The sequence below is a fragment of the Neltuma alba genome, unplaced genomic scaffold, assembly GCF_004799145.2.
Source record: "Neltuma alba isolate B1F8T4 unplaced genomic scaffold, ASM479914v2 tig00010294_pilon, whole genome shotgun sequence".
Taxonomy (NCBI): Eukaryota; Viridiplantae; Streptophyta; class Magnoliopsida; order Fabales; family Fabaceae; genus Neltuma; species Neltuma alba.
This window is the reverse complement of record NW_021635212.1, coordinates 1,154,740-1,176,656: the sequence shown is the minus strand read 5'-3', so window position 1 is coordinate 1,176,656 and position 21,917 is coordinate 1,154,740. Positions and strand designations below refer to the sequence as shown.

The following is a 21,917-nucleotide window of genomic DNA, read 5'->3' as shown; positions in this document are numbered from 1 at the left end:
TTATAAAAATTAAAATTTAAACTATTGAAATATGTTAATCCAATAGTTATAAAAAAAAAAAAAAAGAGAAAGAAAGAGGATGGAAAGAGGAGAGCAGAGGTTCTGAACTGATGAGTAATCCAACTCATGGCATTACATAGACAATGTCATGCAATTGGTCTATTAACAAGTAACAAACAGAAAGAGGAAATCGTTACAACAATGATAAAATGTTCAGAAACAAGAAAACTATATATATATATGTGTGTGTGTGTGTGTGTTATATAATATAAGAACACCTTAAATTAAATAAAGAAAAAAAATAGTTTACAATTGACCTTTACCTATAACTTATTCCCATAAAGAGAATAATCTCCGAAGCTTTGTGGCCACTGAGGTGTAGATTTGACCGGCTATGACCTCAAAGAACCGGAAACAAGTATGCCTCCATGCTCTATTGAAGAACAGAGAACCACAAACTGTCCAGAATCCAACTGCAAATCCAACTCCCATCCCAAGATACAATGACTTTAGAAAAGTGTCATCGTCATTCCCTTCAAGTAGTTGTATTGTATTATTTGGGTTTCTTTCTATTGTGCATTTCTTTTGAAGAGGAGCACCACAAAGTTCAGGATTCCCAGTGTAACTCCATACATCAAAACTTTGAAGCTGTGTCCCGAGTGGAATTTGTCCAATGAAATAATTATATGACAGATTCAAAACACTTAGAAAAGACAAAGTGGACAAGCTTTGAGGAATATTGCCATGAAGACTGTTGTGGGAGAAATCAAGAGACTCAAGAAATTTCATCTCCCCAATCCTCTCTGATATCCCTCCTGTCAAATGATTATAAGACAAGTTCAACGATTGCAACATGTTGAGTCCAAACAACTGTACAGGAATTTCTCCAGACAGCTTATTAGATGAGAGGTCAATGCTCCGCACAAGTTTTAGGTTCTTTTCATACTTTAATTCTTGACCTTTTGTATTCAAATCAATTTTGAATTCATATGGAGTTGGGTAGTTAACCCACACAGGCAGATCTGCACCTTCACTGATTAAAGCATTATTGAGAAGTCCTGAAACCAAGCTTGTTAAGTTGTGTAGACACGAAGGAATGGATCCAGAAAGTTTGTTATTTGCAACATCCAACACAATTAAATTAGACAGATTACATATCTCTGGTGGAATATTGCCTACGAATTGATTGGATCTCAGTTTTAAAACTGCTACACTTTGCTGCATCCATATTGGTATAGTTCCAGCAAAGTTGTTTCCTTCCAGGTTGATCAGCACCAGAGATGTACATGTCTGAAAAGTCCATGGTATGTCTCCAGAAAAGCTATTATTATGTAAATCTAGAGACCTAAGCTTAAGCAATGATGAACCCATGGATGGAGGAACTTCACCAGCCAACTTATTACTCCCTAAGTAGATGTAAGACAAGCGTGGCCAGTTGCTCCAACAAGCTGGAAGTTCTTCACTCAGAAAATTATTGGATGTGTCCAAATACAACAAGGAATTTATGTCACTCTCAGTGTGACATAAAAGAGAGGATAAAGATCCAGAGAAAGAGTTGTAAGCCAAATCCAAAGCGATGACATTAGATGATATACGAGGAAGCTGTCCTTCAAACTTATTATATGACATAAGTACAAAATCACTGGTCAGCAACAAGTTTGATATATCTCCTCCAATTGAGTTGTGTGACAAACCCAATATCACATAGGTTTGCTCCAGGGCTTTTGGAAGCGTCCCGCTCAATTGGTTAAAGCTAATATCTAAATATGATAAAGTTGATAAGTTTCCGAGACTGGAAGGAATGGAACTATGAAACCAGTTCATAGATAGATTAAGGCCAGTTAAGCGAGCAAGCTGGCCTAACCAATCTGGTATTGATCCTGTGAGTGTGTTGTTTGATAGTTCTAAGATATGCAGGTTTCGGTACGCCGAAAAATCTGGAATTTGACCTCTTACATTACATTGTCTGAGATCAATATAATAGAGGTCACTACTAAGATTAAACAACCATTTAGGCAATCCATGTCTAAAATCATTTAGACCAAGATCGAGAAATAAGAGTGAGCTAAAATTGGCATTCTCAATAGACAGAATGAAGCTGGTCAACTGACAATCACGCAGGTATAATCTCTCCAGATGTAGTGAAGCTAATGATTGAACCCAATTCTTTTCCATAGGAAGATGAATGCCACTGAGATCGAGACTGGTCAAGGAAGGAAGTCGGGAAAGCCAGTGAAGATTATCGATGCGAAGATGATCATTGTGTGATAATCTCAGGAAATAAAGCTTGGAAAAATTTGCAGGTAAATGACTATGAACAAGAGCAGAAGTATTGATCGATGGCATGCTTATACGTTGAAAATCATTGAAGCTCAAGTCCAGTGTTTGCAGAAATTCAAGTTCAAGTAATGAAGGTAAGTTGATTTCACCTCCCAAGGATTCTGAACCATTCTGAAATTGGTTTTGCAGAAAAAGATTTGTGACTCTTCTGGTGCTGAGATCACATAAAACTCCATGCCATTCACAGCAATCTTGTTGAGTTGACCAAGAGGAGAGGCGAGAAGAAGGATCTACAACGCCTTGTTTGAAGATTAATAGTAAACTTCGATCCCTTTCATGGCAGCAAAAGATTCTGTTGAATGTCACTGCACATAGTAACACCAACAAAATAAGAGAGATTTGTGATGTAAAACGAAGCATCATCATGGTAGTGGTTTGATCAAGAGACGAAGCAAGGATGAAAACGGTTTTTTGAAGGCTTGTTAAATATCTCTAGCTATGTTATGTTTATATACATCTGGTGGTGAAGTTGATGTTTAGCATTTTAATTGCAGGGGGGATTACATGAATTTTTTTTTTGAATTTTGTGAAAATATATATTTGGTTTCTTTATAGAAAATTTGAGACAAACCTCACTAAATTTTTTTAAAAAGAATTGCTTGAATTTTTCCTTCAATATTTTTCTATCACAAATTTCTCTTTAATTTTGAAATGTATAAAAAAATTCCAAAAAAACGAAAGATAAAATGCATGGACTTGTTCTAAATGTTTTTTAAGATTCTTTCCATTGTCAGCAGAAGTTAATTTTGCAAGTGGCTAGGAGGGGAAAAAAAACAAATTGAAGGAAGTTACACGATTTAATTTGCACTTAAAAATAAAATGAATGTTTGTATCTATTTTAGCAAAATTTAAGATAATTTACGTTAATTCTCAAAAATAGGAGAAATATTTGTATAGCTTACTCTTTCTCAAGCTTTCCTCCTTTTGTACAGTCTTTGTATTTTTTTTCCTTCCCAAAAGTCTTCTAACCCCCCTTCTTTTCAAGTCTTCCAACCTTTTTTTCCCCCCCTAGTCTTTGCCTCAAATCACAGTCAATCACTTTATTTAGATTGTAGAGTTTTCGTCTGCTTCTCTCAAGTCACAGGTTCACACTTAATTCTGTGCATTAATTGGTGGAACCCACTTCTGGATATGATTGGTATGTGAAGTTCTTCTCTTAAATTAGAGATGGAAGAGAAAAACCTAATTGATCCATACTTCAATTGCTATTATGAATTTCCGGCATTCATGCACCTTGGTGGGATCCACTGAAGAGTTTTTAATTAACCTTCTTTTCACAATTTCCTTTGGTGAAAGTGAGGTGTTGCCAATTCTGTCAAATTAACTTCATTTTCTACATAATTGGATCCACCACAGTTGATTAACCAAAGCAGTAACCAAACATACGGAGAATACTTTACTAGGCCTCTTTCATTTCTTCTCCAAGAAAGTTCCTCACATACAACCCCATCAGACTTTCCAATCATAAAATCCTTATGAGACTAGTGCACCCAATATTTGGTAGTTCTGCACAAGCATAATTCAAAATTCTATATTTATTTTATTCTAACAGGTAGACAAGAAATTCACTTTGATTTTAAATATAAGACTTCAATTCACTTTGTATTCCAAAGTTATAATTTTCCCTCTAAAATATTTCTGTTGATTATACATGTTAAGAAGTTCCATCAAAAGGTAGTTCTAATGCATATGATTACTAAAAGTATTTTAGGAGAGTTATTACAAATAACTACTTTAACTAATTTTCTTAACATTCTCAAATTATTTATGTGGCTTTATATTAAGTACAATAGATAGTACATAATTTTTTTAATTTGCATTTAAAAATAAAATGAATGTTTGTATATATTTTAGCAAAATTTAAGATAATTTACGTTAATTCTCAAAAATAGAAGAAATATTTGTATAGCTTACTCTTTCTCAAGCTTTCCTCCTTTTGTACAGTCTTTGTATTTTTTTCCCCCTAGTCTTTGCCTCAAATCACAGTCAATCACTTTATTTAGATTGTAGAGTTTTCGTCTGCTTCTCTCAAGTCACAGGTTCACACTTAATTCTGTGCATTAATTGGTGGAACCCACTTCTGGATATGATTGGTATGTGAAGTTCTTCTCTTAAATTAGAGATGGAAGAGAAAAACCTAATTGATCCATACTTCAATTGCTGTTATGAATTTCCGTCATTCATGCACCTTGGTGGGATCCACTGAAGAGTTTTTAATTAACCTTCTTTTCACAATTTCCTTTGATGAAAGTGAGGTGTTGCCAATTTTGTCAAATTAACTTCATTTTCTACATAATTGGATCCGCCAAAGTTGATTAACCAAAGCAGTAACCAAACATGTGGAGAATACTTTACTAGACCTCTTTCATTTCTTCTTCAAGAAAGTTCATCACATACAACCCCATCAGACTTTCCAATCATAAAATCCTTATGAGACTAGTGTACCCAATATTTGTTACTTCTGCACAAGCATTATTCAAAATTCTATTTTTATTTTATTCTAATAGGTAGACAAGAAATTCACTTTAATTTTAAATAAAAAACCTCAATTTACTTTGTATTCCAAAGTTATAATTTTCATTCTAAAATATTTCTGTTGATTATAGATGTTAAGGAGTTCTATCAAAAAGTAGTTCAAATACACATGATTATTAAAGGTATTTTAGAAAAACCTACGCTCATTTATTATTATAGATAACTACTTTAACTATTTTTTTTTTACATTCTCAAATCATTTAGAACTAGAATTGTTGGTTACCGTGATGTTTTGATTCAGATCTGTAGCAAGTTAGGGTCTGTTTGGTATGAGAGAAAAGAAAGAAAGGGAAAATTTTAATGAGCTTGTTTTAAAAAAATTAAAGAAGTGGGTTATAAAATTTTGATATGAAAATATAAGATAAAAGAACAAGAAAAATTAATTAGAAAATTTTAACCCAACTTCTTTAATTTTTTAAAACAAGCTCTTTAAAATTTTTTCTTCCCTCTCTTCCCTTTCATTTCCCGGTACCAAACAGACTCTTATGTCCTCCATTATGATTTCTTTGATTAAAATGAGGTAGCACTATTGAATTCCTCTTCTTTTTTTTAAAAAACAAATTATCTTTTTTTTTTTAATTTCTTATTATAAGAGCTTGTTTAACTTTCAATTTGGTTCTAAATATAAGATCTCAATTCACTTTGTTTTTCATATTTATTCATTTTTTTCCAAAATAAGCCCCATAATAGTTACGCATGTTAAAAGTTTCATCAAATAATAATTTTAGCTAATACACATGATTAGCAAGGGTACTCTATAAAAGACAACACTTATTTATAACAAATAATTAACTTAACTAAATTCTTTAATCTCTTCAAATTAGTTAACTAGATCTTATATTAAGACTCGGGTAGTACTATTTCTATTATTATCTAAGCACATAGTTCATATACATCTAATTCTAACTTCTCTAGACACCTAATGATGGAACTGCCATTTATTTATTGCTTTATTCTTTCCTGACATCTAATTCCTGACTATCTTTTATTTGGTGATTCTAAATTTCAAAGGAGGAAAATAGGAGGATGCTGCTCCTCTCTCAAGCTTCACAAGTCAATGTGTTCACATGCCTCTCGAGTTCTTCAACCCTAATATAAACTAAAAATCTATAGCAAGTTAATGAAATTATGAATTTTGAATTGGTTTCTTTCGAATTATATATGGGATGTTTTTGTAACTGTTTATAAATAAAGTTAAATTATGAAAATTTTCACAATTGAAAAATGTGAAACCTGTGTGGCAAAATGATATGTCTTGCATTCACAACATTCAAAACTCACGAATACAACACGCTGGCATGCCAAATCTTTTGGAATTCATAGTTAAATGAGTTAGCTTTTTCTTTTTGGGCCAACGCCTTAGCCTATTTAACTGATGGGTTAAATTCATAATTACAAAAACCATTGTTTGGGTTGATTTTTTCACAACCCAACTCTCTCATTAAAATGGGCCAACTCAATTTTAGGAGGAAAAAAAAGAAAATATAATCTGATTGGATTAAAACAACACACACACACGCGCACACAAGCCCATATTGAAGTAATATTTGCCTTTACGTGATATATTATATTGTTGTTAACATTTTAACTGCAGTGATGAGGGATATTAAAACACAATTTTACAACTCTGTCAAGCAAAATTTGTGGCAAACTCAAATCCATTTTAGTATAATTGGAGTCACTAATATTTTATTCTTCAAAGATAACTCAATTTATGAATGAGTTAAAGTTTATTTGTCATTTTGAAATATTTTTTCATATGTGTTTAGCATTTTAAAATGTTTTGTGATCAAATTTTGTTTTTAAAATATATTTTTTAGAAGCAGTTTTAATTTTTCCTTATCTTGAAAACATGAAAGATAGGTATAGAAAATATTTAAGATGACTACTGAAACAATTGAAAAACTTATTATAATTAAAAATGTCAAAGATGAATACTAACATTATGAAAAATGAGTACTAAAAGTATATTTAAAAAAAAGGAGTGATAAAAAATTAACTTACAAAATACTTTAAGAAAAAATTGTAGCAAAAAATTAATTTAAGTTGTTAAGTGTTACTGAAAAGATACTTTCGAATATTAGATATGCCTCCACTTACCAGACTTTTTAAGAGTTAAAAGAGAAGTTAAATTGTTACTAAAGAATTGCAGAATACTTTGAGAGTAAATTTGAATAACGTCAAGCTGTGTATATATTATGTACTTATAAATAATTTTCTGAGTGTTTGGAGTTGGACCAATGATGAAGTCTACAAGTGACTCTCGAGTCATCGTCGTCGTCTTCTTATTTAGCTTCTTCAAAGATAAATACCAAAAATATGAAAAATGAGTCCTGAAAATATAAAAAAGGAGTGATAGAAAATTAACTTACAAAATACTTTCAGGAAAAAGAATTCCACCAAAAAATTAACTTACAAAATACTTTCAAAAGATACTTTCAAATAGATGTATCTTCACTTAACAGACTTTTTAAAGGTTAAAAGTAAAGTTAAATTACTACTAAAAAGATAATTTAAGAGTAGACTTGAATTGCAGAATACTTTAAGATCCGTTTGATACAAAGCATTAAAAATAAGAGACATGGACTGAGATTGTAATTGAAAAAAATAATTAAAAAAGTATTTAGCATGAGTAATAATCTCATGTAATAAGAAATCTCTCATGCTAAATATTCTTTTAATAAGATTTTTCAATTCTAATTTCAATCACTACCCCTCATTCTTAATACTTGATACCAAACGGGATTTAAGAGTAAATTTGAACAACGTCAAGCAGTGTATATTACACACACACATATAAATATATATATGTGTGTGTGCGTGTGCTTTTTCAATGTTGGAGAATTGGACCAATGATCAAGCCTAATGTGACTCTGGGTCTGATCAGCTTCGTCACCTTCGTCTTTTTCTTCTTCAGCTTCTTCACTGTACGCCCAGAACAAGCCTAAAATAAGTGACAGAGACGAACAGATAATTATGTCCTTGTTCGTTCTGCGTTCTGATTCCATATCTGCAGCAGATCTTCGTACAGTGTAGGATCTCCTAATAACGCTTCATCACAAGTCTGAGCAGACTTCAATGCACCTCTCTGATTATATATAGCAGATGGGTTATGGGTTCTTCCTTCATCCATTCCTCTCTTCATCTTCTTCCTTCTCCCTCATAGGCCTTCGTCTCCATGAATTCTTGAAGCTATGTACTGTCCCGTGTCAATTAATGGTTTTGTTATTATGTGGTGTTTAGCAGGACGGTAAGGCTACAGAAGTACAAGTTTTGTGGTGTGACCAAGGGTTTTCTTTCTAGACCTCAATCTCTCATCCTTCTCTCCCGGTGTCGCTATGGAGTTGTTGGATTTTGAAAGTGTGATGTACTTATATTCTTCTTTAATTCCTTACTCTTTTTTTTCTCTTTTGCAATTTGGTTCTTGTAAGATCAGATCCACTCACCGTCATTGACTTCCACTCGCTCTCTGATTTCTTTGATTAAAGATCATATCTTCCTGAGATTCCCCAACGGGCTTGTGTGATTTCTTTGCCTAAACATCACATCTTCCTGAGACTCTAGGATGGCCTCAGTTTTCACATTTGACTCGTTGAGTAAGATATGTGATGATGATACTTTTCTGATCTTAAATACAAGACACATTTTATAATATAAATTATATTACAAAATAAGTTTTATGTTTAGAACTAGACAAAGTATTTTTTTTTTATAAACTATCATATTTGTTGGCAACAATCCAGAATCTTGAAATACTTTTTAAGTACTATTCAATATTTCAAAAGTAACGTGTTAATTTTGACTAATTTGTCCCTATTATTTTTTTGAATATTCTAATTTTACCTTTCATCATCTCATTGCTCCCCATAAATATCATCATTCTTCTTCCTCCATTTACCTCCACCATCTTCCTCCACTTACCTCCACCATCTTCCTCCACCTATTCTTCATCATCATCATCCCCACCACCACCACCAGCTTCTGTTCCACCACTCTATTTCAAGTCACCGCCCTCCTTTTTCGTTTCTTTCTCTAGATCGAAGTGAAAAGTGACAGATTTGAGATGTCGACGTCCTTAACCACATTCGATGAGAAGCATCTTCGTCCGAACATCTCCGTTGGAAGGTTGTCATATTAATGCTGTTGTCTCTGAGTGCCTCTTATTTCAGTATCATCAATCATTGTAATTTTTAATAATCATAAAATTATAATTTTTTTGTTAAATGTTATGTATTTAGAATTGTAATCATCTCCATTTGGCTTCTTTCGATTTTTAGATTTTGTTCAGTTTTGTTTCCTCGTACTTTCAAATTTGTACAAAACTGACAAATCAGCCAGGAGATATTTTTGTAATTGTTTATTGCTTATAACTAAATTTAAAGTATGAACATTATTTTAATTAGCCTCACATTTGGAAATTGTGAAACCCAGGTGAGCAAAATGATGTATCTTGCACTCACATAAATATAAACCCACTCACCAAATTAAACACTATAGTGACAACACAACACCATAGTTAAGTGAGTTGTTTATGAGTTATTTATATGATTCAAATTTTGAAATTAAAAAATATTAAAAAATTATTTGGATTTTTTTTTCCCATCCAACGCAACTCACCTGTTAAAATGAGCCAGCCCGATTTTACCTATACTCTTAATTCTATATGTATAATGCTTTTTTTTTTTTTGGGTGAATCTATATGTATAATACTTATGATGCTTCATATCCACTAATAGGGCTTGATCTAAACAGAACATGCTAGTTTCTTATAACAAGATAAATTAAGATTCAAATTCCCATCAAGAAAAATGTCTACATTTAGTGTCCAACAACGTCTCAAATAAAATTACTTCTAATAAAAGAATACCTGTGTACCCAAAAAAATGATAATAATAATGCTTCGTATCCTATAACCCATGGAAGGCAAATACCTTTCAGGAGGAAGAAAAAAAAAGAAAATCTATTCTAATTTGACAAAAACGAAATACATATTAGCCAATTAAGTAATATTTCCTTTACATAAAGAAAATGAATATTATCCATAAAATGCTGCCGATTTGGACTTAGGGAAGTTGGACATGGTGACATTGAGTAAATTTTCTTCTTTTTTTCCCCTCGTTTTTTTGCACAAATATAAGTTTTTGTTTTGCTCTTTTTTTCTCTTTCAAAATATAGTAAAATTCACTCATGATTACCATCCTCAAATTTAGCGGATCCCAAATCCAAAACAACAAATGACAGCAACCAATTAGGAGCAAATCCCAACAAATAACTGAATTAAATATATCATTCCAACTCTTTATCTGGTCCCAAATACAAAGTCCAACATACAGAAGCAATAACCAGTGAGAATCCAATAACCTGACCGAAAGACGAGACCACTCTTGAAAAAGCAAGCCTCCACATTTGTGATAGTTCTACCTGAAATAAAAGAAAAGGGTTGCTTATATCAATCACCAGAACAGGTTTTCAAGTCTGAAACCAAGGAATTAACAAGGCAAGCAAGCAGTACTTAGTGACGGAGATACATAGATTATAAAATGAAGAGCGAATGAACACCACCCGTAATCCTAAATGTAGGAGCTAGTTGAAGAATTTGTTTTAGTTCTAAATACAATTTCAATTCATTTTGTTTCGCAATTTTATAATTCTTTTCCCAAACAATCTTATTGATGAAGGCACATACTAAAGAGAGTTGGGATAATTGATAGAACAACTTCCCCCAGCATAACATCAGTCCAGATCCTCCATAATAAATAATTCATGGCATGTACTGCTGAGAGCAAGAGGCAGTAGAGAGAGAACATTAGCGTGCGTATAAATAAATGAAATAGGTCTTGTACGCTCTCAATTCTAGTACCACAACATCACAATACCATCGCAGAGGATCAAAACTTGCATTACATTTGTCCATTATACCCGATGGGGAATGTTTAATAGGATTATGGGTGCTCTGGTTTCCCCCATTAACCATAAGCAATTAAATGTAATGGCGCGATAGGGCATGAGAGTTACTTCCTCGCTTTACTGTGGGAGATGACATGAAGGAAAGAACAAATAGTAAGTTTTCCGTTGGAGTAGTTATAATTTCAAAGTTCAAGCAAGAAGAAACACTTCTATATTATAGTGAAGAACATAACAGAAGTGACAACCAGCAGTATAACTAGCACACCTCCAAGTATAGGACATTGACAATTTTCCCAGTCCTCTCAAGTTGCAGTCCACGCGCTAACAATACCTGCAAGAGATCTATGAGCAAAGGATAATTCAACAGCAAAGAGCAGATAGAGTTTGAACATGGAGAAAAGGTGTAATTGAAGAAAGAGTATATCGTCAAAGAAAAGCATTGTTCCTTTTTACTACAAGAAACTACTTCAACCTCCCAACTTAGCAGACAATGAAACACCATGGTTATTAGTCCATTAGGTAGGAAAACCCCCACTTACAAGTCCCATTTTTCACGTGAGACTCGTAACAATACATTATTCAATAATTGATATCATGACAGTTAGTGGCATAAATCCAAATTGGTTCTCTCAGAGCCATGTTTCATTTCTTAATCTATGCTCTAGCGCTGTTTACCATAATTTCCTAGCATGGCTCATAAGTATTATCCCTTAGTAGTTTGCACAGTTTTGGATACTTCTCCTCCACCATTTGGCATTTTCTTTGACCTTAATATCTCATTACAAAGCGTAGTGAGCCATAAAATACCCTTTTCTCCTGGGCACTTCCACACCTCATTAGGGATAAAATCAGGTTCCAATGGCTTCACTATTGTCTGTTTTCATAATAGCTTCTTTGACTTCTCCAGCTCGAATTCTGCAGTGAAAAGCTAGATTCTATTCAGTTTCATGGATTGTTAAATCTTCCACATCTCCAGTCAACCCCAATCTGTCCTAGAAAAGTTTGTAGAAATAGCCCTCCCACATGTCCATAATACCTTCAGTGACCAAAGCATTTCGTTCTTCATCCTCAATAAATCTGACTTGGTCCAAATCTCATGCAGTCTTTATAGAGCCTTCTATCTTGATTCTTTACCAAAAAGAGGAAGATTTCTGATCTTGAGGCCCCACTCTTATATGTGATTAAATGCTCCTATCTTTTCTTAAAGCAAGTGTTAACAATCTTTAAAAATCACATATGCTCTGAAAAGCCAAGAGTGGATTGTCCTTCATTAAGCTCCTCACAGCCAAAATCACTATAGGCTACCACATATTGTCTTGCCTCCTTCCTAACATGACCATTCTGGAGCCCACGAATGAAAATATTTTCCTCTTGTGGAATTCCACGCACCAAACCCTCTAAGTCTTCCCAAAACCTTTCATTCAGATGTGCTCTTTTTCCTACTTGAGGGACATAGGCACTTATGATGTTAAAAGTATCATGCCCAATAATCAATTTTAAGGCTAAAATTCTTTTTATTTAAGAACAATCAATATTGTTGATAGAGCATAGTGGTACCATGCGACATGTAGCCAACCCTCTCTAGCAAGATAAGGCTTCTTCTTCTCGTTGCAAGGACAATCAATATAAAATATTAAATCTATAACGATCAATATAGAATATAAAATCTATAACAAGTCACATTATTCATAAGACCTAATCAACAGAACTGATTCTTTTGGTTCCATGCAATGCACACCCAGCCTAAATTGATCATATGGAATTATGAAAATAAATAAAAACAACTATTCAGGCACACAAAGAAGTCCTTCTCCGATCTCTGTTCTCTATGGTTCGATTACCACCATTTTTAAAGGCATCAAGAATGCAAAATGTGAATCCACAGTCCCCCTTCTTGAACCACTAAATTAATATCTATTTTGACTATCTGTATTCAGTTTCCTTTAACATTGTATCATGTCAAGAAAAGCAGAACTCATAAACTATAAAGAAGTGAGCAGGAAGCACCAAGGAAGGGCATGTATACTGATGTATTCTATTTCGTTCTGAATTCAGCTTGTCTTTCCTGTTCTACTTGTGGTGCTCAATGCAAACAATGCTTTCAGATACAGGAAAAGTTCCATGTCACCTTTCAACCAAACAAGTGGGATGGTCAAAATGCTAGTATCCTATTCTGATGGCTGTTCAGCAAGAATCTTTCATTCCCTACTTTTAATTGGCTAGCCATAACTTAGGGTGCCTTAAATTTAGGTTGTTATTATAGCAATATGATACAGGGGGGCTATTTTAGACCATTCATACATGAATATTTTTAGAACGCAATAATCATGCTTGTCTATGAAACACATCCTACGACTTGGATAAATGGCAAATGATGCAATATTGAGTCACTTCAAACGAAGAAACAGCTGGTCACTTCTTTCTCTGACTTCATGAAATTGATAATTACTACACAGGTAGTTCTCCAACAAATGTCATAATATAATGTGAACTAAGAACAACATTGTTAAAAATGTATTCCACAGAGAACAATGTTTTACATATCCCTCGAGCACAGCAAGGAAGTTACAAGATTTTATACAAAAAGTATATATTAGAAAAAGAACACAAGTAATATGATTGTTCGATAAAAAGATCAAAAAGTGAAATACATTAGAGTAACACAGTGCTTCTTTTTGCTCCTAATATCTCACTTTCCCTTAACTGATGATCCCCAAAGAAACAAAAAATTCTATGCAGTCAATTATTAATAAGCATGATGAGCCTGTTAAGAAACTCACTGACTCTCTCTATTACAATTTTGTGGGGTGGAAAAAGTAGGATCATAATATAGCCTAGAATAGTACCTCGGCAAAGAAGGCGAGAATACTAAGTACAAGCATGAGTATAATTGACTGAAATCCTGGGAGCACAAAATCCTGCACCAACAAGATGGTCTTATTTTGTCGAAGTATCAACGAAGCTCACAAGAGAGATGACACAGATTAATCATGGCTGAGAATTTTGGTGAAAATAAATGAAATGCTGACAATAACCAGCTAGACCAAACCACATCTGATGCATCCTAAAGGTAGGTGGCCAATGCCAGGGCAAAGGTGATTGCAAAGACACTTCAGAAACCACATTTTTCTATATTCTCAGTAATGAACAAATGAATGTGCTATGATGTATTAAATATTCCGTGGATTACCATAATTTATGAATGCATCATATCATGAGAGCCTATGATCCTATAATTTAAGTAGCTAAAATTGTGTGTAAACAGCAAAAAAATCAATACAAATTAATAGCGCAGCAAAAGTAACAACTAGCGTCATTGTTCAGATTTTGCTGAAGTTACGATGAAAATTTTTCTTTTGCCAGTGATTGGCATTCTAAGAGGAATTATTTAATTAGTTAGAAGCTTTTGTATCTGCAGTGGCACCAAATTACTTATGTGGTAGTTAGAAGTCGACAAACATCATTCCAGGGGGAAGGTTCTTGAGATGCCTTCTATGAACGCCTAATAACTTGCAGAAAGGATGACCGAAATCTAAGTATTATATTCATCTGAATGGTGGATATTTGGATTAGCATTACAACCATTTGTGAATTCTTTAATGTTCATTTCTCACCTATATTCATCGTTCCTTTTCATATGTCATATAAAGTAGGTCATGGTACTCAAAAAACTATAGTGCTTTAGAACTTTGACATATAAATTAAACTTTTGTCTGCGCATCAACGATCAATCATTTGCTAGAAACTCATGAAATAATCTATTTGTCCTCCACGGTTACTGAAATAACTTTTATTCATCCATTTAAGGCATTTAAAGAGGGAATATATTTGATGTAAAGCACCATTCAGGAATTATCCAGATAAAAAATTATACCTGAGAGCAAAAGGTTATAGAATAGATTGTAAAAAAGCTATAACAAATGATGAATTAGAAATGTTGGCATAATAATGGAGGAAAATAAACCAGACATTTCATGGAATCTGCTTTTCTTTTTTTCCCCGGTTACCAATTATTTATTACCAGCATCCACCTATTGTAGATTACCAGAGGCTTGGTGGTAGTATACCACAGCACTGTCCCAGAAATAGTAGCTTAAATGCACCATGACTTTACCTCAAAGAAGAATGTACATATGGCCATCAATGGGCTAGCCAGCATGCTAAATGCAAGGACAGTTACCCTGGAAGAAGGCAGAATTTCACAGGTTAGAGAACTAATAAAAACTCTCTCTAAATTACTCAATTAGTTCCAATTTCACTAAATATTAGTGTCTCTTTCGGTAGACAAGACATGAAACAATTTTTACAATCAAATGTGCTCCTATCTACCCTACATTAAAGAGCAAATTTTTTTCTTTCCAACGTCAATTTGGAGTCACAAGAATTGCACTGCAGCGTAACAAATTCTAATTTGTCGGCATATCTGTGGAACATGGTTAGCACATGCATACCAAAATCCGCCATACCAGACATTGCGTGCTGTATATGGTTTGACTCCAAAGTTATCAAATAAGTGAATCTTGGCAAGTTATCACTATAGCAAATTAACTTGGATTTATTTTCAATGCCAAAGTACCATAGCTCTGACTCTTGCTAAGAAATAACAAGCCCCCTGTTTGTATAGTTTCATTCCCTTTTTCCACTACGAAATACTGCAACAGTGCAACAATCACAAGCTCTATTTTTTTCTGTCCAAAGAAGTATTCTATCTATCCAGGCTACAACCTAAAAGCCTAGCAGGTTAGCATTCCTGTTGCCTAACGTGCCCATGAATCTTGACCTTTCCAAATTAAGTATATCTTAATGACATATTATTCCCGCAATTATGCTGTTTGATGATTTAAATTTTTAACTTTTTTTTTCTGTCTAGATCATCACATTGCAGATTTTTAGGGATTAGATGGTTTTAAAGTCTTGCTTTTATTTATCCCCTGTAATCCCATCACGTGTCTTGGACTTGAGCAGCAGGACCATTGCTAGCCTAACCCACAAGCAGTATCAGAGAGATTTTCCCCATAATCTAGTGTTCCATATATATCCTGAAGGATTCTAAATGAATTGTAAACTATAAATCAAAAGAATTTAGAACAAAGTTTTAGGCCATCCTAGGACACTGCCCACAATAAGAACGGCAATGAAAATAAAACTAAGAATGAAGAAAAATAAGGCATAAAGTTAATAGCTTGGCAATGAGTTTGTCGGATTTTGACATTTTGCTGAGGGGTAAAGGGTTTCGCATCCTCTTCTAGCACCCAAAAAGCTTGTGAGTCAGAGCATAAACATCCAGGAAAATAATAATGACAAGCTTATACCAGCAAACAACTTTATGGTCTTACAATGGCTGATCAGAAGCTTTTGCTGCAGCCCTTATAGTAGCTGCTTCCACCAGTAATTGATGAAACGAGACCAAGCAATAATGCAAATATATGACCTCCTTTATAATTTGCATTACTTTCTTCCTCAGCTTTAGCTAACTGTCCTGAAATTCAAAAAATAGAAAGAGTAGTTAAGCTGAATTACAGTTCTTACCGAATCATCAAAAAATAAAACGCAGATTATTCCTCTCAATTATTAGAAATAAATAAAAACATGAAAAACTTGATTAGAACTAGATAAACTAATAGATCTCAGCATTCTCAAAGTCTAGGACATTCTCACCCAGTACGTTCATAAATCTAAATTGTGCAAACCAACTATAACATAAAGGAACAACAAATATTCAAATTCATAAATCATACAAAAAAACGATACATCCACCAGACTGAGAGTGAAAGCCGCTCTACCTTGTGTAGCAAGCATTTCGTGGAAAAAGAAGAGCACACCAAAGAAACTGCAAGCAAGGCCTGAAATAATGACAATAAATAATCAATCATTACTGCAGGAAAAAAAAGATTTCTGTATTTCTCTATATTGACTGAAGAAAAAGAGATGGGTACATATAGGGAGGACCATAACAGTTAGCAATAAATGATTCACTCTCAAAGTCAAACAGAATAAACAAAGCAGTAAGTACATTGGAAATAATAACAATTAATAAAGTTTGAACAACTAACAACCACTAAACAAAGAAAACTTAGAACTAGGTTAAGCATAAATATGGGCCAAGGCCCAAGACTCATCTAACAATTACTATATATCTTATTCAAACCAAGTGTCTAGTTGTTCTCGGCAGTCGCATACTGATTCAGAATTTTCTAGTACAATTTTTTCCTCTGCAATAATGGCTATGTTTATATAAAATATCTTATTGTTGCTTACATAATAGTTATGATTCCTCTTTGCATATAAAATACAGAGATAGAAAGAAAATAGACAGACCCCAACCAAAGAGAAAGTTAAGACTTTCAAGGCTTAACGAGTGCAATTTTAGGATTGTTAGTAAGGGCAACGATTCATGGGCATGGCTTGAAATATCTGATAACAACAAGTCCAAGAATATAGAATGAAAAAAACACGTATGGAAACAAGCACTCATAAAATGATAACCAACTGAGGAGATGGTCATTCCACCTAAAAATCATCCAACCAAACTATAACTTTTTGGGTTCTTCACACAGAAAATCTACATATTTTTTCTCATTGGATCTTAAGAACTGAACTAAAACATTTTACCTGCAATATCTGCAATTTTCAACTTCTCATGCAAAAAGAGCCTAGCCATAATTGATGCCATAATAGGAGTTGTTAAATTTAATACAATAGCCTGAGAGAAAGGCAATCTCTGAACACTGAAAAGAACAGAATTCTTGTTATTACAGTAGTTTACAACTAATTAAATTCTAAAGGAGCATTAAGACAGAATTACATCCTAGACTCTGACCTTTACCATTTCATACTTATGAGTTACAAGATACATACAAATCCAATGCAACATTCACAAATATTTTTACTGGATAACACATTGGGTGGCTAGTAATGCAATTACAGTATTTGTATAAACCAAAGAGCTTTTTATGGTAGGCCATCCCCCATCCGTGGAACACTCAAAATATTCAATAAAAAAATCCATGATCCTAAATTCTAAAACTATGATAACTTCTGTTAAGGAAAAAAGTAGTGAAAAGATCTTCAATGAAGAAATTAGGCAAAAGTATCGAGAATAATCTATGAAATGCTTACAAAAATACTTAAAAAAATCATAAAACAAGAAAACTCACCAATATACAAAACTTGACAAAGATAAACAGCCTACAAGGGCTCTTGAAATCAAAATATTCCTAACATGGGATGTTGCAAAAAGCGGCTGTTCACCCCTTCTCAACCATATATATGATAGCACCAACATAACTGTACATCTTGTGAAAGCAGCCTCAAATAAAGGAATTGCCTGAACTGCCAAATCAAAAATTTATTTCAAAAAATAAAATAATGAACAAACAAGAAAAGTGATTATATCAAGATAATGGTGAATCTTGAAGTTCGAAAAGTATGTCCCCAAAAAAAAAAAAGAAAAAAAACTGAGTTTCTACAAAGTATGAAAAGTTTTCCTGGAATGTAAATCTAGCATGAGTAGATCACACCGACTTTCCTTAAGGCTTGCTAAAACTACATGCACCTACCCTCTTGGCTTAAATTTGCACCCATCCCTATTAAAATTTTATATCGGACAATTTAGAAACATGACCTCGTGTAAATTTAATGTAAACACATATACTCCCCACTACTTCCTTCCTTACAGGTGCCAAACCTAAGCAAATGTCTGTAATTACTCAGTCAACAAAAGCAATTTGATGAACTCTCTTCAATGATAACTAAATTTCTGATAACAACGATAAGATATTCCTTCTGTTCTCGTCACAAACACATCTAAAGGAGGTACTCCCTCCGGTCCATAATATAAAACAATGTTAACTACTTTGCAGTTCTAAAAAATTGTTAGTTAAAAACTTAGTCTTCTCACAAATTTTATATCTTTCCAATTTTACTCTCGAGTGAAATAAATGTTTACATTTAAGTAGTTGACTCCTTTAAAACAACTCTCCTTGATTACATGAAGTAATTATGAATGAAAGTTATAATTGGGAAACATTGCAAACACCATGCATTGCCCTATATTTCATGGCAAGTAAAGCTTCTAGAAATTGCCCTATATTTAAGGATTGATGCAGTATGATTGAGAAATATGGCAAAACAATATTCAGAAATTTCAAATATATGTGTACTTAAGAGTGATTGAATAACTTCACGCCAAAAAGAAGACCAACTGAATAACTATAGTGCTAAGCAACAGCAAATGAAATGATGATAAAAGGTCTGTGTATCCCTTTTTTCTTTAAAAGAAATGCATTAATGTTTCATTAGCACAGTTATGATAGTGCAACCAAAACAGCTACATTCATCTGCACTTTTTTTGTTAATTATACAGACGCTACTATCTGGCAAAGTAAAATACAGAGCAGAACTGAAGAACTTACCGGAAAAAATATTGGAAAGAACTTCCATAAGAAAGTAGGTGGTAGATGAAAGGACCATACAAAGTAAACCAGAGTATCTAGATCCATTCCATACCCACAATATGAAATGGGTCAAAGAAGAAGGCTCTGACTCAAGTAATCTTGTTACTTCATCCTGCAACCATATTGATTCCAGAAATCCACTTCATTTTCTTCTCTCAAATTTGTTTGACAATATTGAAAACAAATCTTTTCTTCTAATTGTAGGACAAAACTAATTCATCTAAAGCAAATACAACATTTCAAATGAAAAATTCCCGTTTAATATCTGTTGTTTTATTTCGTAGTTTATGAGTTGTAACTGTATTTGAAGAGATAAATCACCATGCGGCCAAGAAAAGGAAAAAAGGATGGAAAAAGAGACGTCATTTACTAAGCAAGTTTAGTTTTTGTCCTTATCCTACGCAATTGATAGGATAGACCCAAGCAAGGTAGAAAGAAACTAGTTTTGTAATCCTTTTGTCACTTGCTAGAAGTTAATTACTCATCCGACTCATTTGTGGAAACCCATATTCTGAAAGCCCCTTTCCCCTCAATCTTCTCAATTGGTCAGTCATCCTATAAAGAATTCTACCTGCTGTTGAAGACAGAGCCATACTTCACAAAGGATGCACTGTCATTTTTTCCCTTTCATGTTAAATTTCAATTTAACGCCCTTGAATTTTCAGTTGTGCGCTGATAAAGTTCCCTCTCCCTAAAAACTTCAAAATGAACCTCTCTAAAATTTAAAATTCGTGCAGATAACTCTCCACTAGCAAATAAACATATTTTTCTATCATTCTATCAATAGAGCGTGAGAAGAGATCGTCTAGGCCAGACTTTTAAGGCAAAGGAGATCATCTACGCACAAAATTATCTGCACAAAAACTGACGTATCATGCTTCATCATACACTAACAAACTAATTAACCACAAAGAATTATTCGGGGAAAATGAAAATTCAATAAATTGTCCTTCCCCCCCCCCCCCAAGTTGACAGTCACATTCTCAAAGTTCCGTATAATTCAACTTCCTAAACTAAAATCTGGAAGGGCGACTTGATGGCAAACAGAAAAAGACCAAAAAACTAAAAACTAAAAATTACTCTGGATTTTCTTCGGGGATAAGGGAGGGTGAAGATGTTGATCCTGGGTCTTTCAGGCTGCTCGAGCAAAGGGGCAAAGTCCTCCGAAACCGCAACAGCATCAGCATCAGCATCAGCATCAGCATCAGCATCAGCATCGCCGGCCGAATCAGCGGCATCACGCACGACTAGCTCTACAATACGATCTTCATCGTTTGGCTCGGGAGAAGCCATACTCGTTAACTTAGCAAACTCGCATCTCAGTCTCCTCTTCCTTATACAGTTGACTCCTCATTTCCAGGCCACAATAACCCCTTCACTCAATAGGCACTAGAGTAATTTGCAGAGGGAAACAGATGCCAAATTCTATAGGTGTTTTTTTTTTGGGGGGGGCGATATAAAAGGGAAAATATTCATTAAAATAATATTTGAATTTGAAAAATAAGGGCTTGGAAAAATATTAGGGAAACAGATACCAACTTCTATAGTTTTTTTTTTTAGCTCCGGCAGCCGGTAACTATTTTTTGAAAAATTTTATAATTTCAGTAACACAGTTAATAAGTTTTGTAACGTTATTAACAAGTTCAGTATAATAGTTAACAATAAGTTTTTCAGAAAATTTAAAAAATAACATTTTTACAAAAGTTTTGTGACTCTATTAACAAGTTCGATATAACATTTAACATGTTTTCTAGGAAATTCAAGAAGTGATATTTTTACAATTTCAGTAACAAATCATATAATGATATTAATAACTCTAATAGATGTTGATATTTTTAATATTAGCTCATTATGAAGGTTGTATAACAAAATTTTTCCACCTGTTTGGCAATCATTATAATTATGAGAATTGTTAATATCATTACATGACTTATTAACCATGTTATTGAAATTGTAAAAATGTCACTTTTTTAATTTCTCAGAAAACCTATTGTTAAATGTTATATTAAATTTGTTCATACAGTTATGGAACTTGTTAACGGCATTATTAAAGTTATAAGAATGCTACTTTTTGAATTTTTTGAAAAACCCGTTATTAACTGTTATATTAAACTTGTTATCGATATTACCAAACTTGTTAACCGTGTTACTGAAATTGTAAAATTTTTTTTAAAAAAATAGTGGCCGGCCACTGAACTCCCGTGACTGGTCGTCGGCCGGCCACTTGAGCTCCTGTGATGGTGGCCTCCTAAATTGGACGGCTGTCGCCAGCAACCGGCTGGCAAATGAGGGTATTTGATTTTTTTTTTTTTTTAAATAAAGGGTAATATGATGCAAGTTTAGGATATAAAGACTTCGTAATTTTGTGAGTATAAACGTGTGTTTTCAGAGAAATTGCCGATTAATTTAAGAAATTTTTGTGCTCTTGCGCTTTCTTTGGAAAAGAAACGTTAAAAAAAGTTAACTATGAGCTATTAAAACTTAAAAGTATGAATGTAAGGTCTAAGAATATATCACCGAAAACGACCGTGTGATGTAGTTTACACGGCAAATTTTTGGGCATGACTTTAGAAACTTACCACTAATTTTACACATTTAAAAAAATTTATAGATTATTACATTTTTATGAAAAGCTTGAGAATTTCCAACTTCTACCCGCTTTAACATAGTTGTCAAACT

The 21,917-nt window shown here is 33.4% G+C and overlaps 1 protein-coding gene and 1 pseudogene across 1 annotated transcript; both read right to left on the bottom strand.

Moving 5' to 3' along the window:
- Nucleotides 1-400: 400 nt before the first annotated feature.
- On the bottom strand, nt 401-2,706 carry LOC114755596 (receptor-like protein EIX1). Its single transcript, XM_028944480.1, has 2 exons — nt 460-2,706; nt 401-433 (listed from the first exon to the last, which is right to left on the bottom strand). The coding sequence occupies exons 1-2, from the start codon at nt 2,704-2,706 to the stop codon at nt 401-403; spliced, it is 2,280 nt and encodes a 759-aa protein (XP_028800313.1).
- A 7,369-nt stretch (nt 2,707-10,075) lies between these two features.
- LOC114755542 (uncharacterized) lies at nt 10,076-20,432 on the bottom strand (annotated as a pseudogene).
- Between the last annotated feature and the right edge of the window lie 1,485 nt (nt 20,433-21,917).